Source organism: Furipterus horrens, unplaced genomic scaffold, assembly GCF_987537825.1.
Source record: "Furipterus horrens unplaced genomic scaffold, mFurHor1.1.pri manual_scaffold_7, whole genome shotgun sequence".
NCBI lineage: Eukaryota > Metazoa > Chordata > Mammalia > Chiroptera > Furipteridae > Furipterus > Furipterus horrens.
Window position 1 is genome coordinate 113208264 of NW_028327177.1, and position 24346 is coordinate 113232609.

The 24346-nt window shown below is 47.8% G+C and overlaps 1 protein-coding gene across 1 annotated transcript in view; it reads right to left on the reverse strand.

Annotated features, from left to right (window-relative positions):
* LOC150005075 (ephrin type-B receptor 1-like) overlaps positions 1 to 24046 on the reverse strand; it is an 82756-nt gene extending 58710 nt beyond the window's left edge. Inside the window, exons 1-2 of the mRNA XM_090284939.1 lie at positions 24019 to 24046; positions 21556 to 21620 (exon numbers count right to left, since the gene is read on the reverse strand). Coding sequence (XP_090141065.1) covers positions 21556 to 21620; positions 24019 to 24046 — 93 coding nt within the window. The remainder of the gene's footprint in view (positions 1 to 21555; positions 21621 to 24018) is intronic.
* Between the last annotated feature and the right edge of the window lie 300 nt (positions 24047 to 24346).

Sequence of the window (24346 nt, forward strand, 5' to 3'; positions counted from 1 at the left end):
GGTGACAAAAGAAACCAAAGAGTACCCATTTCTTTAAATATCGTGCTAATTGTTTATTATATTATTGAAATATATAAACTAGTATTCTTCTTAAAAGAGCTAAAAGCCAACTATGTGTGCATGGGAAATACACTATAGTAGCTTCTCACACAGAATTAACCCCTTGTAGGAGGAGGAGGGCAAAGGCAAAGCTGTCTTTCAAATATGCACCAGTTATCCCAAGGCCAGGCATGGTACAGAGGCACATGGAGAGCTGGCCCTGAACACCCAGGCCTGTAAAGTGGCCTTGCAGCCACTCCTGCTGCCTGGCCCCTGCCACTGAGTCACCTGAAATGCAGTCTTTCCAGGGCCCTTCTTCTCAGGCCCTTGTTTCCCAGTCCCTCCCAGCATTCTCAGGTGCCCAGGTCCCCCCCACCCCCCTCCAGCCTCGAGTCCTTGGTGAGCTCCATCTGGGACCCTTGCACACTGCCAGACCTCACTTGGGATTTAATTTCTCAATGACGCTTTAGATATCGAGGAACAAGTTTTTGTTCCTTAAGACTGTGTGTTATGTTCTATTTAAATATGTTTGTTAAACTTGCATTCTGCCTGCCTGGTTTTTTGCAACCAGAAAGCGAATACATTTGGGAGAAGACGTAGCTCTGCCAGTGATTTTTGTTCAGATTTTCAGACCTCTCTCCCTTTCCATGGCAGTTTTGAAATTATTTTCTCCCAGTTGACCCTGCATGACTTTTGAGGAAAGGATGGGTTTATTTTGCTGTTCTGTAATTGTTTAAGAACAGCAGATCTCATGAACCATATTTCACTCATGCTATATAAGGTCTCAGCAGGAATGTGGGGCCACTCTGTCAGTGTGCAGATGAGGCCTGTGGCCCCCATTTATGCAGGGGCCTGATCCCAGCCAGAGTCCTTGACCCACAGAAGACTAATGCAGTGCTGCTGTGTGGGAGCAAGACCGCCTTTCAGGGCTCACCTTGGTGCTGAGACAGTCACCACCAGTAGGTCTTTAAATAGAATGAGGATTTATACTTTTGTGGAGCTGGGATATTGAGAACATTTATCTTAGAAAATGACACTGATTGTTATTATAAGACCCAACAGAGGTAATTGTTTCAACCATTAACCTCTCTGGGCCTCAGTTTTCTCATCTGTAAAATGAGGAATCACACTGGGTGACCTCAAGTCATATAATTCTACTGATCTAATTGATTCCATGACAGCTCCTAAGGGAGCAATCAAAGCAAATTAGGGGGAATACAGCTGTATATTCACAGGGAAAGAGTAGAGAGACATTGAAAGAAAGGAAATCACTCCCTGTTGTTTGGGGAAAGGCTATCACAGAGTCTTACATTCATTTCCTTCCCTATTTCATTCTTCTTCTACCAGTAGCTGCTATAGGGGTGGAAAAGATCAGTGAACAGACTGGGCTAGAGGAGGTATAAATGCTTTCCAAGCAAGTGGCACTTAGGATTGGGCACACTAGAGAAAGAGAAGATTTGATAAATCAAGATGAGGGTGGAATGGCACGCCCAGCAGGAAGGGACAAACATTGTTATTTGTTTACGATACTTGGCATCAGTTCATTGCTTTGTAGCTATACCTTGTTCATTCATCAATGAAAAAATATTTACTGAATGCCAACTTTATGCCAGGCATTCCATTAGCCACTGGGGATACAACAACATGAAGCTTATAATCTAGTTAGAGAAACAGAAATTAGACAAATGGTTATTAAAATAACTAAATAATTACAATTGTGCTAACTGCTGTGAGTGAAAATTACAGGGTGCCAAGAGAGGAAGTGTACCTGATACTGAGAGGCATGTCAGGGAAGATCCTCCAAGTGGAGAGGGAATGGATGGATAGAAGAAGTTAGCCAGAAGTGTGTGTCTACTGGGGGCAATGAGGGACAGTGCAGCCAGGCCTGGGAACAGCAAGTGCAAAGCCTCTGTGATGGGGAAAGTGGCCTGGTGCCAATGAGGCATGAAGCCTGTGTGACAAAAGAGTCATAGAAAGCTGCAGGGGGCAGGAATGAGACCAAGGGGAGGGGAGGTCTGATGGAGAACTTGGAATTTCATCTTGAGGGTAACTAGAAATCATGGGTGAGGTCTTTTAAAAAAAAATTTATTGATTAATTTAAGAGGGAGAGAAAGAGAGAGATTTGTTGTTCCACTTATTTATGCATTCATTGGTTGATTGTTGTACGTGCCCTGACCAGATAACAAACCCGCAACCTTGATGCATTGCTATGACGCTCTTATCAACTGAGTTACGTTGGTGGCTTAAGGTGGAGGATGAGGAACAGAGAGAAACTGGGTTGATCAGACCCAAGGAGCCAGGTGTCCCCTTAACATTCTTCCTTGCATCCTGCTTCCCCAACCAGGCTTTGAGCTATGTTGTGTCCCCAGGCACACCACTTCCAAGATTCTTTAAAAAAAAGGGAAATTTTAGCACTCTTGGTCTACTACCCATAGATGCTTAATTTCCTATTCAGGACCCAGTTTTTTTTACCCAAGGTCTGTGCTAGCCCAGTGCCCTCAGCACACTCACTGCCTGTCCCAAAGCCGATGTCCTAAAGGTTTCCATTCACAGGCAGTTTCTTAGCCTCCACTTCTGAGCATTTGACATATTGCCTCCTGTGTTCTTTCCTGTAATTATCTCCTCCCATTAAAACAACAGAATACCATGACTTGCTTATCAGATTGGCAAAAACTTAAAAAGATAAAATATCAAGTCTTGGTAAGAATGTGGAGTACAAAGTTACTACTCAAAGCTGCTGCCACCTCCAGAACTTTGTGCATGTCCAGGGCACCTGCATGTGGCTGGCCTCAGAGGGTCAGGGGCTAAGGACAATACAGTAGCTTTGCTCTGAGTGGGGCTTCTGAGAGCTTTGCATAGTCATCATGGAAAGAAGATCCATTAATTGAGACTGAAACCCTCATCTACCAGTGTGATGGGAAGCACAGAGTCTGAAATAATTTGACTAAAAGAATATAAGGTCCAGGGCATTTCTTGAACATCTTTGTTTGTGGAGTAAGACTGGCAATGCTGCATGCCAATCTCACTGTGGTCCTCCTTCTTGGAGCTCCCAACTAGACTAATATGGCACCTAAGGCCCTTTGTTAATATCCATCGACTAGTGAATTCATGAGCAAAATATAATGTAGCCATACAATGGAATACTTTTCATAAATAAAAAAGGAATGAAGTATTGGCACATGGAACAACATGGATAAACCTCTAAAATATGCTAAATGAAAGAATCTGGACTCAAGAGACCACATATTGTATAAGTTCATGTATATGAAATACACAGAAAAGGCAAATAGATGGAAAAGTATTAGTGTTCCCCTAGCACTGGCGATGGGAGTGGGGAGTAACTGCAAATGGGCATGAAGAATCTTTGGGAGTGGAGTGATGAGATTATGGTAATAATTATACAACTCTGGAAACTTACTGAAAAGCATTGAGCTGTACACTTACAACGAGTAAATATTATAGCATGTAACTAATATCTCAATATACCTGTTATCTGAGTTCCTTTCAGCGTATACCTTGACACCTGAAAATGTTTGTGTGGTCTCTGTCATCCACAGAAAGCCTGCTCACAGCAACTCCATGGCCCTGCTCGTCCTAGCCACTGAGCCAGGGATGCCCTTCTCACCCCTTTTCCCCTGTATCCCAGGTGACAAATATTGGCTCAGTCAAGTTTGTCTGTGGATGAGCAACTGATACCTAAGCTGGGGCAAAGGTGGCATCAAGAGCAGGCACAGGTAACCAAGAAAGCACCCTTGTCACTGATACTGAGGGTCTGGGTAGAATCAAGAGGGTGGTTCAAAGACAGGATCAGAATCTTGGGCTCAGGGCCCCACTCAAAAACCATTCGATCATCCAACCTGGAGTCAGGCGGGTATCAGGCCAAAGGTGCCTTCCATGTCCAACACACCTGATGTGTCACCACAATTTTCCATGTCTTCCAGAACAATATTCCTCCCGTCTGGCCTCTCTCTTGCATTCCCATGGCCATGTGCTAGGGCTGGCATTACTTCCTGCCTGGACTGATGCCCGGGGCCCACTGCTTGGTCAAAAATTAATGATAACAAACCAGGCAAGGAGATGGCAAGGGCTCAAAAGGGGCCATATCCACTCACACCTGAACATTGACACTGTCCATTTTTGCCCCTCGATGTTGTCACTGATGTTCTAACTGGCCCCAACACTTTTCTTCTATGCCACCCTCATTCGGACTCAACTCTTTCAAGACACAGAAGCAGGGAATAACAGATGGGCTAGGAGCCACCATAGATCATGTTGACCAGGACCTTTTGTTGACAAATGGACACATTGAGGCCCAGAGACATTCAATCACTGGCCCGAAGTCATGCAGCTGATAGGGGGGTGGGGGGAAAGAGCCAAGCTCTCTTCCCAACTTCCTCCTTTGAGGGGGCTCCAGTCTCACTTCCATCCTGATGCCTTCCCAGCTTATATTCCGCAACCATTTTTCCAAATGCCTGAAGCATGATTCAACTTATTCCATGAAATTTAGCATTTGATAATAACACTGTTTTGAACTATTCTTTAATTGCTTCATGTGTGTGACTTTGGGTTGTGATACCTGGCTGTGAGCTCCTTGAAGACAAGGAATTATGTTTTGACTAATTTATTCATTTCAACAAGGGAAACAATTCCACACATTTATCTCTGCAACACTGGTATTACACAGTGGCCTTTTACTCAGTAATGTAGGGGACCAGTGAAATTCACAGGTTTCTTAGGACACCACCCTCACTCCTTTCTCCTCTCTTTTTATCCTGCATGACCTCACTCATACACAAGGTTGCAGCCACCATGGGGTGCATCACTGACCTCTCCCCAAAGTCCAGACTTGTTTATCCAGCTGCCTGTTGGACACCTTCTGATGAGACAGGCTGGGAAACTGAGACAGAGAGTTAAACAGCCAAGCAGTTTACAGCCATCTAGTAAATTGCAAAATCCTATCTTCTGTAACCAAGTACACTTAAGAGTAAAATGATTTGCACTTCTCCCCAACCAGAGGGGGTAAATAGCTTAAATCAGCCTACTCAGGGAGACAGATAGCAAAAATCCAATTAATGCCATTTGCCAACCATACCCAAGGACAGATGAAGTCAAGAGAATAAATCTCATGTTGGTTGGTACATCAGCATAAAACTGATGAATATTCTATTGAGATCTTCCCCTAAGGCCTCCCTAAACTGCCAGCCTTTAAAGCCCTCAAAACGAAAGTCCCAGCTTGTGCTCTCCCTCCTAGGAACACACAGGCCTGCATGTCTCCCTTCCTTCTCTTCTTCTCCCACAGGCCTGCACCTCCTAAACTCTGAGGGATCCCACAAGGTTTGCAACCAGGGAGCAATGGGCGGAGGGGCTCATCCCGGACTAACTCTCTGAACCTGTTTCCAAGGCTCCCTTTTCTCTGACCTCTTAGTGAGCCAAAGCAGCCCAGCCTAGGTTCATTTCCCCACCTAGTCCCTCTCCTGTTGCTTCTTCTATCCTAGGCCCTTCCTTGTTTCACTGTGTCCAGCTTTAATAAATGTCCTCTAAAAATCATCTGGACTTATGTTGTGAAATCTCTCCTGCATGAAGTCAAGAACCCTCACACTACCGGCAAGCCCTAGGCAGACCCGCTCAGGGCAAGGTTCCCTTTCCAGTAACACTGATAAACACCTGATCCTCACCCCCTTGCTCTCTGCAGAATTGCTGCAGTCTCACAAATCCATCCCCCTAAGTGGACTTGCCCCTAGAGAGCAAAACTGTTGGGGCCTCTCCATATCCCCACACCTAGCCCTCCATAAATAGTGGCAGATTGAGGCGATGAACAAGACCCTGGTCTGTTCCTCAGCTCAGCCTCCTCAACTGCTGGTTCTTTCCTGGGGACTTACTGCAGGTGCTACCAGGTTCACTTGTCCCTGGAAGAAGAAGAAACAACGCAGCCTTGCACAACCAACAGAATATTAAGAGCCTTTGAAAGGACATTGTTATTGATACAAATGGACCACCTGTCCTTGAGATAAGCATAATAAAGAAAACAATGACACCCATTAGAAAGTACTTGTTCAGGCTTTCAGACCAGGACTTTGACGTATGAGAAAGCACCTCTAGGTTTCTCTAGATCTAGGTTTGTGTGACTTGCTTGTTGGAAGTCAGAGCTTGCAGGGCTGTTGCTCAGGAGTGGCCCAGATCGCCTGCTGATATTTGGACAGTGCTACTGATTAACTACAGTCTGCCTGATTGTGTGTGCATGTGTGTGTTTGTGTGCACATGTGTGAAACATGCTGTTCCCCTTCGAAACCACTGCCATAAACTCCATCTACACTGTCTTCTAGAATAATCTTCAGAGACTTCACACATCTCTATCCTCCAAGGGTGGATCTGGATTTGGGAAACAGGCAAAGGTCATTTGGAGGCAAATCCATTAAGTCAGGCAAATAAGCAAGCTAATAAATAACATCTCTTGGTCAAAAATGAAAAACCACAATAAAATGAGAGTAAAAGATGTGGGCTGATTTCACTTTATGCCTCCGAACAGTTCCAAGCATGGCTTCTGAAAAGATTTGTGATAAGTGGTCCCTCCCTGCATGTCTACAACCTCCCCGGGCTAACCCTGCCTCCCAGAATGCCCAATGGCTACCATGATGTGGTATCAGGATAACCACCAGGAATAAGCCTTTTCTACAAGACCTGGCCAGCAAGGGGCTTTTTGGCCTCTATTATCTTAACAAGATTCCACTCTTCTGTTTTGTTTCAAACCCAGCTCATTTAATTCACTTTTCTTAAATCAAGAATTAAGCATCTACTTATATCCCCATATAGTGTTCTAGGTGTTGGTGGCACAGCTCTAACTAAGAGACAATGCCCCCCACCCCCCTCCATGGGCTTTCTATTCTAATAGAGTGAACCAGAGAATGAGCACACAAACAAATGAATAATATAGGGTCAGATAGTGTTTACTACTGTGAGGAGCAGGTAAGGAGATGGAGTGAGTGACAGCCAGCAGTGGGGTCATCAGGGAAGGTCTCTCTTGGAGCAGAGATCTGAATGACATGCAGGAGCCATCCAGACTAGTAAGTACAAGAGGGAAGAATATTCCAGGCTCAGAGAACAACAAAAACAAACTCTCCTGAGCAGGAATGTGCCTGACACTTTAACAAGAAAGCCAGGAGGCCAGCATGGCTGCCAACTTGCACAGGGCAAGGGGAACATGGGTGGAGGTGAGATGAGAGTTTTCTGACCAGGCCGACCCCCACCTCTGCCAGCTTTGTCACCACAACAACTTTCTGAGCTTCATTTTCCTCATCTGCAAAATACTATTTACCTTGCAGGTAATGGATCATTTATCTAGTGCTGTGCCTGCAAGTAAGTACTATTCACTAAGTACCAATTATAATATTACCATTACTGTCAACATCGGCATTGTTATGTTAACCTCAGGACCCACCTCTGGCTGAGGCACCAGGGTGTGGAAATCATCACCTTTATCTTAGATCAATAATTCCACCCTTTGGTCAGCAGAACCCTTGAGTAAAGAGCCAGACTCATCTCCTTATGGACACAGAGGTGTTACTGTAGGTGTTGAGCTAAATATTGAGAAGGGGAGCAACAGAGAGTAGACATTGAGCTTAATAAACTGGGAAGTGAGAGCCTATTTGCTTCACCGGGAAGCTACAGCTTTTCACACTCCAGGGGATCACAGCACTGCTCTGTCAAGAGGATTAACACTCCTTCCTCCCCCCTCCTGTACTGGATTGTTGAGGGATACAGAGGGAGGTGCTGGATCATAGAGAACTGTCAGTCTAACTGAGAGATGGACCCTATCCAAAGCCTGCAAAAACCTGAGAAGTTGATTGGTCATTTTGAGAAAGCACCTGGTCTATCCCAAATCCAAGCTCCTGGTTATAACTCCAGGGGAACAAAGAAATTTTCTCTCTCTCTTCCTTGTGACGCATACTTGCGAGGTACACTCCCCTGTTCTCTCCATGGCCTCCAGGAGGGAGCCTGAATACTGAAACACAGCAATGGACAACATCAAGAAAGCTAGATGCTGGGCTGGACAAATACTTCAATAGTGCACATAAACTCTGGGCAGTGGCCTTCACCCCGGCCCAGCTGAAGACAAGACTGGACTTTTTCCATGGCAAGATGGATGGGGATGGGACATTGGGAAGTCAGGAAGGGAACCTCCTTAATTATACATTATCAATAAACCATACCATAGAGCGCCATCCTCCCATGTGAGTCTCAGGACTCACAATCCCTTTTTTCTTGCCACACCACAAGAACCAGCAGCCTCCTCCCAGCTCCTCTTGGAACCCCAGAACTTCCTCTGGGTGGATTTCAGTACGGGCTCTTCTCCCTCAACCAGGCAGTTTCTGGGCCACTGTCAGCCACCAGCTCAGGCCACAGGAGACCAAACTGGACACAGCTCCAGAGTTTTGGTGTCCTCAGCAGTCTGTGTGAGGGAATCTGCTGTTTCGCAAACAGCTTTGCTCTGCGGAAGCATAATGGAACCTCCCTGGCATTTCCCCATCAAGGAAAACCCAAACACTCAGGTTCAGGCTCCAAGCTAGAGATGGCTGCCTCTCTGAACAAGGTTCTCACTGAGGCCCGAGCAGCATGTAACTTCACGGAGCCTGCAGGAGGCCTAGGAATCTTCAGGTCAACAGATCACTTGGACTGGGCTGATCAGCCTGGCCCCCGAGGACATGGCTGCTGTGCATTAAGTTGACTAAGTCTGAGAGAACTTGGATATTAGACAACTAGAGGGCTAATTAAAATGTGAAATGTGGTCTGTAGGACATAAATTCCTACAAGTCCAGAGGGATCTACCATTTAGTACACCAACCAACCAAGGCAGTTTTATTCAATGCCTCCCCTGAGGGCTCTGAGTGCCAGCTCACCTCACAGATGTTCTAGGCTGGGAGGATATGAATGGCCCCTCATTCATTATCATGGCCCCATGTATTATACTGGGCAGCTGACTTGGGGCAGGACACTGCTTTTGAAAGCCTAGAGCCTTGAAAGGGCAACCATAATGCAGAGGCACAAAGCAATGATTCCCTATTTCCTCACTTACTCCCTGGAAAGGGGGTTGGGACACACTAACATATGAAAATAATTAGAACATGGAAAACATATATTCCGTGTTTCCCAGTGCAATCTCCAAGAGACTCCATAAAATCCTTTTGGGGACTGAGATGGTGAGAAAATGCAAGAAATACTGTATTGCGGGGGAGTGGGAGAAATGGCCCCAAGTAGAATATATCTGGATTGCTGGGAAAGAGGTTCTAAAATGTTCGGGATTAAAAAGCATTGCTGTCACCCTGCCTAACCCCGAACACTAGAGGTCATGGTGGCCCCTGGCTTAGTACAGGAGTCTAGTTCATAGACCCTAGAGTCAGTCAGACCCAGCTACATGACCATGGGTAAGTTTTTAAACCTTTCTGAGCCTCAGTTTCCTCCTCTAACACAGGGATGCTACTATTACCTACCTACCTCATGAGGTGGATGTGAGGATTTCATGTGGTGATACATGTAAAGTACTTGAACCTGAGCAATAAGACCCTGTGAGTCAGTCATGGATCTCAGCCTTCCAGAAACACAAGCTTGGCATCACTCTGAACACAGATCATTTTCCCTTGGTTTGCCTTCCATGATGTGTATGGTCTATGACTCTTTCTTGTCTGTCTGGCTGTCTATACTTGTGCATCATTTTCAGTGTGTGCACACGTGCATGTGTGTTCATGTATTTGTGTGTGCACATGCATGTGTGCACATGTTTGTGTGTGTGTGTGTGTGTGTCTCTCTCTGTGTGTGTATAGTTGGAAGTGCTGACTGTGGCTGAGGTGGGGCCTCTGTGCCCACCTATCAAATGCTGTATGAATCTGGCCAGCTTTGCCCACTCCTGGCCAGGGTAAGCACCCCTTACTGCTCAGAGATCCCAGGGCTCTAGGCTGTGGGGGCCACATTAAGAGAGGGTGAGGTCAGCCAGGCCCAGAGTCAAGATGGCATGCATCTCTTTGCATCCTGGAACATTTCATACCCAAGTCTCTGTCAGCATGGCAGGAAAAACACTGCAAACTTGTGCATCAGGATGGGGCTCCTTGTCCACAGCCCCAAGGCCACTGTAACTTCCACCAGGCAGCAGGCAGTAGCATTTCGTACCAGGCCCTGCCTGGAGTGAGGTCTTCAGCCTTTATGACAGCTGCTGCTGCTGTTGACACTGCAACAGTGACAAATCCATCCTTCTGACACGATCCCTTTAAATAATTCACAGGGAGCTGGGGATTAAGACACTGTTTCTCTCAGTCTCTGTTGAGATTTGAAACACCTCCAGCTGGGATATTTGAGGAGAATATAATGGGCTACTCCCCCCTTGGGTGTCCCCTCCCCCTTTTCTCCTCTTTCCCATTTCCCAAATTCATCCCCCACCCTACCAGCCAGCCCTATAACAAGGAAGCCCAGAAAATAAGAAAGAAAAAATAAAAAGGAGGGAATCATTGCTTGGCTGGTCACTATGGCAACAGTGGCAGGGTATTCAGCTGTCATTATCCCAGTGCCTCACACATGTGATTATCTTAAGCCGTCGATTGAATGTGCTCCTCACTGCTGCCCAACAAGGCCTTGTCATACACGGCAGGGGCGGGAGCTGTAGGCCCCAGGCCCCGGGCGACTGATACTGTTCTGCCCAGGCCTGGGCTCCAGTGACTAGCAGCAAAGTTTCCCCTGGGAGAGACTGATGACATTTTCCTTCAGCTTGGAGATATCTGCCCTGAACACTGAGCTGGGGCTGGCTGAGGCTAAGCCACCATACTGGATTAGAGGCTGGGGAAACGGGCTCCTCATTCATGAGCGCAGAGAGTTGCTTTAACTACGTGTGGGCCAGGTTGGCTGTGGCCATCTGGGGAGGTCATGGAGACAAGAGAGTGGGCTGTGGTGGGAGAAAGAATCTGGTTCTTGGCTTTATTCCATTCTCAGGTTGGGGAGAATCCCATTATCAGGGTGCAAAGCAATCAAATCTGGACTAGAAAGAAAACATACTTCCCTTCATCCTGTCTACCCCCTCCCTCCCCATTTGTGGCAATGTGGCCACTACATATGACCCAGTCAGGGGACTTTTTCCTGGCACTGTGGCTCCTGGAGCTTGTTTGGCCCTGGGAAGCCTGAGGAGAACTTTGATCTCACTCCTTTGCCTCCTGGACTTTGCTTCAGGTTGTCTCTGGACTGAGATTCCCAAGTCCACAGACATTCTTTGAATGACATAATCTCTGGTCACCCCCCAACGAGGCACACTTCAGGTTTTTCAGTGTCCCTTTTAAAATTCAGATCCCTGAATAAGCCCATCATGGCAGATGTGCTTAACCCAGAAGAGCACACAATGGGGCCACCATTGCCTGCCACTTGTACCTGGATTGCTCTCCAAATACCACCAGCTCAGTCTGGCCTTCCCTACACCTGCAATCCCTGTAAGTATGTGACTAGCCACACAAAAGTCCCCATGACTTTAGGCACTGCTCACATGAGTCCACCCTGGATCCCTGCTGCACAGTGAACTGTTTGCACCTAAATGCAAATGTAGATCCTTACCACTGACCATGTTAGTTTAAAGGCAGAGCTCTCAATCAGCAGGATAAGTTTGAATCTTGACTCCAACATCTTTCCTGTCCTTTGTGATGTGGCAAAATGTATTGGGCATGACTGTCTCCCCCAGAAAGAGTGGAGAATGGGACAGTGCACATGGAGAATAGCATGTGTCATGACTGAAACCCCCATTTTATTAACAGAGGAGCACCTCAAATGTAGGACAGGCTGGCTCAGCAGAACTGATGCTGAGGCCACTGGATGAGACAAAGCAGTTCACTGAGGCCACTTCATGTTTCTCCCTTCCCAGGAACCTTCACTTCCTAAATAGTTGCCAAGACCTGGCGATGGGAGCCAACCACAGGCTCCTCCATCACTGCCTGGAGCCAGCCATCCCCAGGTGCCCTCTGAGCCACTCTGTGGATCCCTGGCCAGGCCTCACTTGCTCTGGGAGTGGGGCCTCCCTCTCTAAGCTCCTCCCAGACCTGTTCTTCTCTGCCCTCAAACTCCACACAACACAAAGCACCCACTCCACCTCTTCCCATACAGCTTACTTCAACAAACAATTCATGGGGTGCTTAACATGTGTATTACTCACTGGCACATGGCTTCAAACCTACCCTTTCCCTTTCGAGAAATGGAAATGTGCTTCTCTTTGCCCCTGGTCTCCGGCTTCTGAACGCTGTATACGGTGTGCCTTCCTTACACTTCTTCGGGGGCAGAGGTGCGAGAGTGAGCTTTGTGGTCAGACAGGCCTGGAGTCAGTCTCAGTGAAACCCCGAGCAGTCTCATGATTTTGGATAATCATCCCACATCTCAGTGTCTGTCTGGTCTATAAAATGGGAGAAGTACCACCTGGCTGGTAGGGGCCTGGTAGGAATTCAGGGAGTTAATACAAGTAATGTTCAGTGCCTGGTACACAGTTGGCACTTAATTATTGGTAACTAGTAGTAGCAGTAACTAACACTACTATTAACAATAACACTGTTATTAATCACAGGGTGTACCCTCTGAAGGTATTCATGCAAGAGCCATAACCTAACAGAATCACTGGAATGCTGACCTTATATCTCAGGGTCCCTCTCAATCAGTTCCTATCCTCATCCCATGCAAGTTAAGTCCCCCAAACAACAGTCATTACAACCCCTAGTACTAGTCAGAACAAGCAGTATTGACTGAACTTTTGAGTTTACACAGAAGGTGAACACATTTTGAGTCTGTCAACCACTCTTAAAATAAGATCTTACGGTACCCTTCTGAAAGATACAGAAAATGGACTCAGAGGAGTTAAAGAACTTAAAGGAAAATGGAACTATATCCAGGAGTTAGATTCTAAACCCTGGGCTTGCTCGTTTATACTACCAAAGTACAGTGAGGGACAGGCCAAATCATTCCCCTACTTTGGCTGTAACTGGTGGTCTGGCCAAAGGCATCATCCAAAGCCCAGCTCGTCCCTGTGCCCAGTATGTCTTCTGTCCATTTTGACATCTCCTTCTTCATCTGTTTTCCTCCTGTCTGTCTTCTCTAGGCCTCTTAACTCTGCCTTATCTTCCTTCTAATGCTTTGTCTTTCCCAGTAATATATTTCTTTCTTTCACCAAGGCAACCAGTGTGAGGGAACTATGAGTTCAGGCCATCAGGGCAATGAGCCCCTGCTGACCCATCTGGCTCCACCCTAGTTCCAGTGTCAGGAGCCCTGTTTTCTTCCCTGGCCCTGGGACCCTTTCCCATCTTCAACTTGAGAAGAGCTGTCACCAGGCAGTTGGTCTGCAGACTCACATCCTAGTGGGAGAACGGTTTCCAGGGTTGGGATAAGGGACGTGGTAGGGGAACTGCCTTCCTGAGGAAAGTTTTAGAGAAAAGGAAAGACACCTGTCTATGCAGGCAAATGAGGGCCGCTGGGTGACCTCTAGGGTTCTCTCCCAGATTCTACAGACAGAACTATCTTCTGTTCTGCTGATGCATCAGTCCGTGAGCCATTTCTAAGAGCAAGAAAATAAATCTGCCAGACAGTAAGATTCTGGTGAACCATCACAACTTCCAAAATTCTTTAATACAGCAAGTGGGAGAAGCACCCTCCCTCCATCAGTCACTCTCCCTTCCACCCATACCTCCCCCAACCACACATACACACATGGACATAGTCATACCCAATGTATTTCTGCAACCAGTGTAATAATTAACATGTTGCTCAATGACACTGGTCATCTGTAACATTCTATTCACCTCTCTATGAAAGGCACACAGATGGCTTCAAAAAGATGTCACATAAAAGCAACCACAAACGATGAGTCCGGGCACAACAGTGCCCTAGCTGCTGGCTTTGCCCACCTCTCCACCCCCAGGATCCACCCAATCCCAGCCAACCAACCGAAGGCCATCACAGTCTCCCCAGAGCACCATCTGCATCTCAGTGACCACCTTCCTTCTCACAGGTCCCCACCTCCATGACTCTCATCCTGAATCCCCCATGCCTTTGTCTGTCACTGTCTCTGTCAGGCAGGTGATTTTAAACTTCCATTCCTCAAAGACGCAGATTATATAAAAAATGTTTTAAGTGCCTTGGGGTGTTTTGTTCCTCATTGTTTCGTAAAAGTGACATTAATAGCCAGGGAAGAGCACTGCTGAGTGCAATTACAGAGGACGTTTCAGGTATGAAAGCTGTTTTGAGCCTGCTAATGTTTCCTAATTACAGGCCTTTTGGTAGTGAGAGAAAAAGATAAAGAGTGGGTGGGAGGCCCAGGGTGGGGAGCTCTGACTGATCTCAGTGGTTTACCTGAAGGGGGCAGGGGACCAGGGGGGAAGGGGAGGAGGGAGGGGCAGGGAGGTCAGAGGCTCACTGGCTCTGTCTCAGTTGAGACAGCTCAGGAAAATGATACCACCGCCGTCTTGTACCGTGAGAACACACCTTTTACAGACTGAGCCTGAATTCGAGGAGCCCAACGCAACTCAACCTGGGGGCTCCTTCTGGAGCCGCCCTCTGAAGACACTGTGGTGAGCAGGACATCACTGGGAACGACGATAGAGCATGGTTGTCAGCAGGAGAGCAGCCTGCAGGGGATTAAATGTCACCACTGCCACTTTCTAGCCGTGTGATTGTGGATAATTTAACAATAGCTGCTCTGTGCCTTAGTTTCCTCATCTGTACAGTAGGCCTGTTGTAAGGACTAATGCATGCGTGGCACTTAGGGCCTGTGACACAGTGAGAGATTTCCATTTTCCCTGCCTACCACCTATTCATTTTTTCTGGCACCTGTACCCTGATTCCTTCTGGAAACTGCCCCTTTCCACCCTTCAGTCCCAAGGATTCTAGTAGGCTCTGCTCAGCAAGGGACCTGGGAGCATCAGCCAGCACTTCATTTTTCCTGGCTGCAGGGAATGGTTCAGAGCAGGGACAGGATTCCAGCCCAGCAGGTCAGGTCCCCTCAGAGCTAATTCCAGGGTTTCTGCTGGGGGCACCAGGAGGATGTGTTTGTTCGTTCCCCAAATATGAATGAAGGAGGTTGTCAGGGCTGGAGTGGGGTGCAGATTTCTTATGACCAAGAGGAGGCTCAGCAACAATTCAACATCATGGGAGTAGGGAGAAGAGAAAGGGGATGGGAAAAGACAGAGAGGGAAAAAAGAGTGGGATGGAGAGAGAGATGGATCCTAAGGATCTAGACCAGCCAATACCTGCAGCCCATCAGCCCCTGTGCCACTCAGTTACAGAAGCCAAGGTACTTCCTGGAAGACTGAGTTGTGCTTTTCTGTCACTGGCCACCAGGAAGCCCTGACTGACATTCAAGTGTAGCTTCCAGCAACCAGAGACCAAGACAAAGGCTCCCACGTCCCTGGAGGTAGTGCCAGTCTGAGGAAGGATGACCAACACTCTCCCTTTGCCCGCCCGCCGCTGTCATGGCTTGAAATTCAAATACGGGAAAACTCCATTCACAAAATCATTTTTGCTCAGACCTAAATTTCTCTTGGATTTGCCTAGTTTAGCTCAGGCTTTGGTGTCTTAATTAGCATGATTGAGTCATCGAAGAAGAAAAAAGAAAATTCAGTCCTCAGGAGGGTTAGTACTATGCTGATGATTTCCAAGTGTTTTCCAAGGAAAACTTTTTGCTCATGTTGTTTCATATATGAAACAGTGGTCACCCTCACTGCACTGAGCAGAGGAGGAAACTGGGCTGAAAGAGTCTAGATGGTAGGCCCACAACCACACAGCCAGGGAGCTACAGAGCTGGAATGGGCTCTGGTTTAGCTGACACAAGGCCTGGAGCCTTCACTGCTCCTCCATCAACTTCTCACCCATCAGAAAAGATAAATTCCAATTGATTTTGCTTGGACATAGAATGAATGGGGTGTTACTAGAGTGGATTTCTCTCCTAAATGTGCTTTCCTTATTCCCATGGTGTGGGCAGCCACTGAGGGTACCTGGAGAATCTGACAGACAGGGAGAGAGGAGACAGCTAGGAATGATGGCTGATGGCCAGGAGGGTCCACACACGGCCAGCAGCTGGTGGCTGTACCATAAGGCCCCGGTGTGCCCGCTCTCACAGGCATGTGTGCATCTTGTGTTGGAAGTAATTTCCCACACAGACATTCAAATGGGCTTGTTCCCTTCACAGTGGCCTCCTCTGGAAGCTCTCCACTTAGTCCAAGAATCTTTCCATCATTTAAGATACTTCTAGAACTCTAGGAACTGCCTACTCAAGGCATAAATTAAAAATCAGCTCACTTAACTTCACACACACACATACACACATATACACACATACACACACCCAGATATGCACACACACCTATACACATATACACACATACACACACCCAGATATGCACACACACCTATACACATATATACAAAAACACACACACCCAGATACACACACACCCAGCTTGCTCATCCTGAAGGATCCTCAGGCCTGGCTCTGGATTCCTTTTTTGCTTTTCCTTGATCAACTCCCACTTCCCATGAGGAAGACTTGCCAGTAATAAAGTGGTGAACAAACTCTGTCACAGGCCGTGGAGGTGGTTCCAAAGGGCAGCACAGGTGGCACTGGAGTCTGGAAGCCAGCGGACCACTCTTTGAAGATGACTCAGGTAGATGTTTGCACTTAAGGCGCATGTCCCACAGACACAGAAACCTACACACATAGACCATCAGTGGCCCAGAGGGCAAAAGCCTATGAGCCTGGGAAAAAATTCTTGGAAAGTAAAAGAGCTTTGGGTTTGGATTTCCAATAAGCAAGTTGAAAAAACCTCACTCTTAGAAGAACCTAGGCTTGCCTTTCTAATCCATCACAGCCAGTGTCAGAAAGTAACTGCAACGCTCTGGTGGTTGTCCTGGTCTCAGACCTTCATATCAAGCTTTTTAAAAAGATGATCACTCTGGTGTTGAGAGGTCTACAACGAACATTTTACTGGGCTATGATAAACCTAAATTGAGCATCTCCTAAGTTTAGAATCCTGGATTGAAAATACAAAGAAGGCTCAAGAATTCTCTGGTCTTCCCTCATTTATTTGGCCAACAAACTTTTGCCGGAGCCTGTCCCTTACTGGGCCAGTGCTGAGCACTGGGGACATAGGGATGCTGCTGCTCCATTCTCTGGCCAGTGGCAGAGACCATACGTCAACCCGTGAGAGATGAACAGTATGTTAGAAGTAGGCACCAAGCCCTCTGGACTTCAGGAAGAGGGCACCTACCAGAGTCCTGGTGGGGCAGAGCATCTAGAAGGGCTCCCCAGGAGATGAGAACAGAGCTGACACTTGAGGGACAGAAGGTGATGCAGGGGAGGGTCAGGGAAAAGGAAGAGTTGGAGAGGGCCAGACAGCATCTAGAAACTGGGGCAGACTATTGAGAGGGGACCGTGCAACCCTAAAGACTATCAGCTTGCAGGGTGCTGCCCATGCCTGGGCCCTGCACTGTTTATCATGGATCCTCACTAAACTTGCCTACTGCCTGGAACTCCTGCACCATGAAGGTCAGGTCACCTTTTAGAGCAGGGCTGAAAGCAAAGGTTTGGGAGAAGTAACTGAAGCCAGCCCAAGAGAGGAGTCCCTGGGGCCACCAGGAAGGGTCCCCAAGGTGCCTTTTGGTGAGAGCTCAGCCCCTTCCTGGCATTTGCTACTTTCTATGTGTTTGTGACTTTCTCTCTCTGCTCACCACGTGGTCTCTGATTCAGATTAAATCAAAAGGCTTTCAATTAAAACTGCAATTAGATTATAAAGCAACATTTTGCATATGAGTATAAATACTTTGTTTTTCCCATGTAATGTTATGATCCACTTCCCAGCAATATAACTGAAAACAGTTTGTGGGTTATGTGTGGGTGGGCAGCCAACCCCTCTTCTCATAGCTGAGAGTTTTAAAGTACTGCGCTGAAGACACCCAATGAGCTGCATGAAAGGAAGAGCCCTTGGGCCTCTCCCTGGGGAGCCCACCTCCCAGGCCCTGAACTGTGTGTAGGCTTCACTGCACTGTCAGCTGACCCCCTGGCAGAATTAGGGGTGAGGCAAACCCAGTTTCCTGGGAATCCCCAGGCTACCAGAACACTGCATACCTACCCTTCTGCATCTTAAGCATGCACACATGGGATCCTGACTATAGAGGACAATTGGAAGCCCCCTTTCTAGGATGGGGAGTCACATATCCTCTCCACTGGATCCAAGAAGATATGGATCACCCACCTAGCCTTCTGGTGTCTCAAATGCCCAACCTGGCCCCATGGCCCAGACCTCCTCATCACCCAGAAGTACTCTGTGTGTCTTAAATCCAAGCCCTGACTCGAAGTCACAGCCTCTGTCCTCCAGTCTCACTGAGACCTCAGTCTGGGCCCTGTCTTTAGTCACAATGGTCCATCCCTCCTGGCTTCACTCTTCTTGCTGAGTAGATTCCATGATACAATATGCCAACCTCCTGTCACTAACATCCCCAGCCCATTACCCATCCATGTCCACCATTCTTGCACAACTGAGGATGATCCCACTGCCCACACATGCTCCAGGAAGGGCCACTCTGAGCCCTTCCTCCTGGCCACAGTCCTTCTAATCACACCAGCCTCTCTCCACCTCTCCAACAGCAGCAGTTACTGCAAACCACATTCATCCTCCTAAAACTCTCCCTGAGAGACTGCAATCTCAGCCCCCCTGCCCTTTGTTGTGGGGCTACCTGCTCATCCCACTCCCATAAGTCATGTGCTGACAGAACTCTATGCGGGTGCCCCAAAGGCACTTCAAACTCAATAGGTCCAACCGAACTCAGCATCTTCCTGCCCAAGTGTGTTTCTCCTCCTAGATTCCCCATCTTCAAGAATGGCACCATCAGCCACTCGCTTGCCCAAGTCAGAAACTTTGAACAAATACACATTGTCATGTAATGAAGTAGGTGCCAGTTTTCAATGGTGAGCAAAAAGGCAGAGCCTCAGACACCTAGGAGGCTACCGCACAGCCAAAGGGGCGGGGGGAGGAGGGAAAGAAACAAATCCAATACAAACACATAGAGATGTAGACTTGCAACTATGGAAAGCGCTATGAGAAAAGCTCCCCAGCCCCCAGGGGACCTGTGATGGGAACCCAATGTGGTCAGGGATGCAGTAGAGGTATTCTGCAGGATGGGCTAAGTGAGAGGAGGCCTGAAGGTCATAAAGGAGGAGTCAAGAATGGATCTGGTATCTGGCCTTAACAATGTGTTCAGATGGAGCCCACACCAGGGGAAAGGGAGAAGGAGAGGAGGGTGCATTCTGCTTGAGCCATGTTGAGAGTGGTCTGCCTATGAGCATCCACTGAGAGATGTGGCAGCTGGATATGTGAGCCTGGGCTAGGGACATGAAATTGAGAGCCACCAGTGTGTTCACAGAATCTAAGGCGACTGCCCAGGATGAGAACAGGGAGATGGGGAGGGGGACAACCTGACTCTCCTGCTGCTCACTATGTGCCAGAAAGGCTCTGAAGCTGATCAGGACACTAGGAGAAAAACTGTCTGGCTGTATGGCCCTGAGAGAAGAGCGAAAAGGTCAGGGAAGGGCTGCTGCACAGTGACTGCTTACGGGTGGTGGGGGTGGGGGTGGGTGGAGGGGGGTAAGCAGAGAGCAAACTATCCAGCTGCTGTCTGTACAGGGCATCGCTTAACTTCGAGTGTTTTCCTAAAGGACAATCTTCCTTGGGAAAGAAGATCAAAAGTTTAAAGAAGACAGGTGGTGTGTACAAAATTCAAGGGAAAAATTAAAGATCATAAATCATGCCAATGCCTGTGAAAACATATCAGCCTTCACACAATAAAATAATTTGAAGAAGAATGGCAAGTTCTTAATATCCAAGCAACCTGAAAAGTTGTCAACTGATCAGCTTTGCATAAAGTCCCCAGCAGAAGTGGGAAGGGCTCCCTAGCTGCCCCTGTTCCCAGCAGGGTTTCCTTTGCCCTGCCCCACCCCATCTCTTCGGGAAACAGCAGCTCATCCTAGTGCATGCCCTCCCACCCCAAGGCATGAAGCTTGCAGCTGGGGCAGGATGTTTCTGTGAATGTTGGGATGGGGTAAAGGCCCCAGGAGAGGGTTCACAGGTGAGATCGGGGCTGCCCTGCGACCTGAATGGCCCAGTGAGAATTGTCCCCACAGCAGAACTAGACCTGTTGGGATAGGATGTGCACCCCAGGGTGCAAAGCAAACCTTGGCCCTGGGCAGCAGTTACCAAAGGCAAGGAAAGAGAGAGGAGATGTGGCATAGATGACAGCTTGGGCCACCCTGTCCCAGCCAAGTTCACCCTTTTGCTGGGATGAAGAGCCCACTCACCCTTCCTGCCTCCTCCCTTTGTGAGGAAGCTGTGCAGCTAGCCAGTCACTCATGCCAGGCACTTGAACTTCATCTCCACCTCCTTCCTCTCCCCTGCAAGTCTATCTATTGCCAAATGCTTCCACTGTTTCCTCCTCAGCTTCACTGCCACTGCCATCTGAGTATTCTGTTTTAGTTCAACTCTTCTGACCCACACAAGACAGCTGAAGGAGCCTCTTAAGTGCTTTTATCTCAACTGTTCTCCACAGTCTTATCAGCAAGTCTGACTATTTTATCCTCCTGCCCAGGATCTCTTCATTACCTACAGGACAAAGTCCAATGGCAGTCACAATCCTTCTCTACCATGTCACCTTTCAGTCTGCACTCAGCCTTCTCAGCACTGTCCACACTCTGCCACGTCCCGGTCACACAGAGTCTTCTCTTTTGTCTTTTCATGACTCCAATCAACTGCTCCTCCTACTTCTAATATCTCTGCAGACTCCCTACTCACCACCATCAGACTACTTACTATTCATTTTCCAAAACCCAGCTTGCAAAGGCTCCTCGTCTTCCTCTGAAGTTTCTCCCTCCCAGCTTTGTGCCCACACCTGCCTCTTAATCTCTCCACTGCCACAAAGGAGAGATGTGCTTCAGCTCATTCGTGAACTTGGTGGTCCCCACAGAAGGGCATAAGTTCTTCAAGGCTGTCCCATTTTTGTAGCTATGGGGTCTGGCCAGGCACACGAACATGGAGCAAATGGATCAAGAACATCTCTCTAAGGCAAGCTCTGGGTGAAGAAAACCTCAGCCTTTCTGAACCCCAGCTTCTCCTCATGCTCTTGCCCTCTCAGCAGCCCCATGGGCATCTCAGAGCTTGATCTGCCCCAGCGTCACTGGCCTATGTGCCCAAATATAGGCAGCCACTGCCCACACTCCCACAAGGGCATGGCCTTAGTCACCCAGGAGCCAGCTCTCTGAAGGACTTTGTCAAGAGACCGTTTGCATCACCTCATCAGGGAACAGCTTGGGCCTGAGGGCCCTGGTGCGGCCTCTCTGGATGGGCAGAGGACCCAGCCATTCACACCTACATTCCACCCCACAAAGGGGCAGTTTTAGGCCAGAGCTGCTCCCAAGCCATCCTAGTGGCCCAGGACTACCCAGCAGGATTGAAGCGAGGAGGGTCTGACACTCACCCCTGATGCAGGATTAGCTGTCCAGCCCAGCTCTGCGGTAGCCGTCCTGGTGTCCATTAAAGTTTCTGCGGATCAAAAAGAGAAAATCTGGTGAGTCAGAAGGACTGCTGGACAGTGGCTTTTATGTTCATAAATGGTCATTTATTATGACCATTAATGTCTGGGCGAAGAGCCGTGGGTTCCTCTGTGAAGCAGAGGAGGGGAGGGGTCTGCCAGGATGAGGCAGCTCACAGCAGAGTTGGATGCAGACCTCAGGGCTCCTGGTGCTAAGTCTCCTGCCCCAAATGACTCCAAGCCACCTATGTGGGATGTACTCCTCTATCTACCCACCACTTTACCCCTAGACACGGCTTTTCCCCCACCAATTTCTCTACAGGCTCTTCCAGGGCCATGTAGACCCAGTAGGCAAATTTCATTCCTTCCACAGGCCTTCCTGGGCCACCTCTTTCTGCACTGTTCCTCCCCATTAGGCCAGTCCTCAACCTCACCTGTCAGTCCTGCCCTCCTCTACTCTGCCCCCACTTCAGGAATCTGTGTTGACCCCTTAAGTGATTTCCCTCATCTGGCCCCAACCACTTTCCCAACACTGGGCCTCCCTGCAGGTCCTTTTGTCCCCTGGGCCCAAATGCAGGCTGACCCCCTTCCCCAAGGCTCTGCTGTGGTCTCATACAGCTTTGGCAAAGTCCTCACCCAGAACACAAATGCACATGTCAGACCCTAGTGGCCTGCTTCCTGGTTACCAGTCCCCCTGGCCACTAAGTGAAAGACAGACACCCTGCATCCTGGGAGCATCAGGGTGGCTACAGTACACACACCAAGATCACAGGCACCACATAGTGCTCAAAGTTGCCGTTTATGACACCAGCTTTCTGGGAGATAGCAGTAACATGTCCTAAGAACAGGGCACTTTCTTCATTCTTTTCAGTCTATCATTGACCACCCCCACCTCTCAACAGAAACTGCTCCCCAAAGATTGCTCCTCAGCTCCTGATCAGCAAACCCAACAGCCTCTTTGTCTTTTTAACAGCTTTGTTGAGGTAGAAATGACATACAACAAACTGCACATAATTAAGGCATACAATTCAGTAAGTTCTCACATATACTGTATTCACACCAGTGAAGCTATCATGAAAATCAAGATGGTAAATATATCCATCATTTCCAGAAGTTTCCTTGTCCCATTGTAACCCATCCTTCCCTCCTGTCCCTGCCTCACCCTCTCACTGTCCCCAGGCAATGACAGAGCTCCTTTCTGTCACTATAGATTAATTGGCATTTTCTAGAATTTTATATAAATAGAATCATGTAGTATATACTGCTTTTTCTGGTTTCTTTCACTCAGCATAATTATTTTAGATTTATCATGTCCTGTGTGTCAATAGTTCATTCGTTTTATTGCTGAGTAGTATTCCATTGTATAGACATACTGCAGTTTGTCTACCCATTTACCTGTTTTTGGCTAATACATGAGGGTGCATGAGAGTCTAGCTCCTCCACATCCTTCCCACAGTTGGCATGGTCAGTCGTTTTTAATTTTGGCCATTTTAACAGGTATGTGGCGGTACCTCATTGTGGCATTAATTTTTATGTCCTTAACAGTGAATAATATTAAACATCTTTTCATGTACTTACTTGCCAAATTTTAATGAAGCCCAATTGATCCATTTTTTCTTTTATGGTTTGGTGTCATATCTGAGGAATCTTTGTCTAACCCAAGGTGACAAAGATCTTTCTCTTACATAGGTCTGTGATCTATTTTGAGTTAATTTTTGCACAAGGTGAAAGGTATAAATCAAATACACAATTTTTGTTTTCCTGTGGGTATCCAATTGTTCCAAAGAGGCACCTTTGTAAATTCGCACAGTGGTACGGCATAGGCTGGTAGGGAGATACGAATGCAGAATGCAAGGTTCTGAAATCTTGGCCCCTTAGGACTTCTGGTATAAATCAAAGGTTTGGGAACAGACCCACCTGATGGGCAGGACCAAGGGAATGAAAGTAGAAGTGATGAATGAGGAGCTGTGTTAAGAAAGGGATTCCCTTTGCTCTCGTCTCCCGGTGCTCAGTCCGAGAGCAGAGATGATAGTAGGAATCTATGGAGGTGACAGGGGCTTGGACATCCAGCATCCCAGTGTGGTGACACAGCAGAAAGTGACCCCACCAGGCTGACATGACACAGATGGAGATGTAGGGCTTGAATGAGGTCTAATGAAGGGGGTGCAGAACCACCAAGTGCTGAACTCATTAACAGTAAGCAAGGATCAGATGGGATCCAGGGTATCTCAAGAGGTGCCCATGTGGGCAGCAGCCAGCAGGGCCATTGAGTCTCCCTCTTCCACAACTTGACATGATATACCCTGCCTATGACCTAGATTATATTTCTGCCACCCCAGTGGAATGGGGTTTCAAACTGCCAGCCGAAGGGAGTAAAGTAAATAAAGCTAGCTGCATTTTCTTGCTCACTTGAGTTTAGGTTTTGATTGAGAGTCATACCGCATGCACATCTGAAGGAATGCAAGCAGTGGAACAGACTTCTCAAGTTTGTTTTCTCCTCTGATTCTTCTGACAGCTGGGGAGGCAGATCCCCGCATGGAGCAACCCTCCTTCTCCCCTCATCACCACTTCACAGCACTAATAATGATCATAATGACACACCAAATTTACATAATACACTTCTCAGAAGACACTCCATGAGGCTCTGAAGAAATTCATCTTCATGATTAAAATGCCTCTGCCAGGTGGGCCTGAGGCAGGAGCCACTGAATCCATGTGGCGGCATTAGGGACCGGGA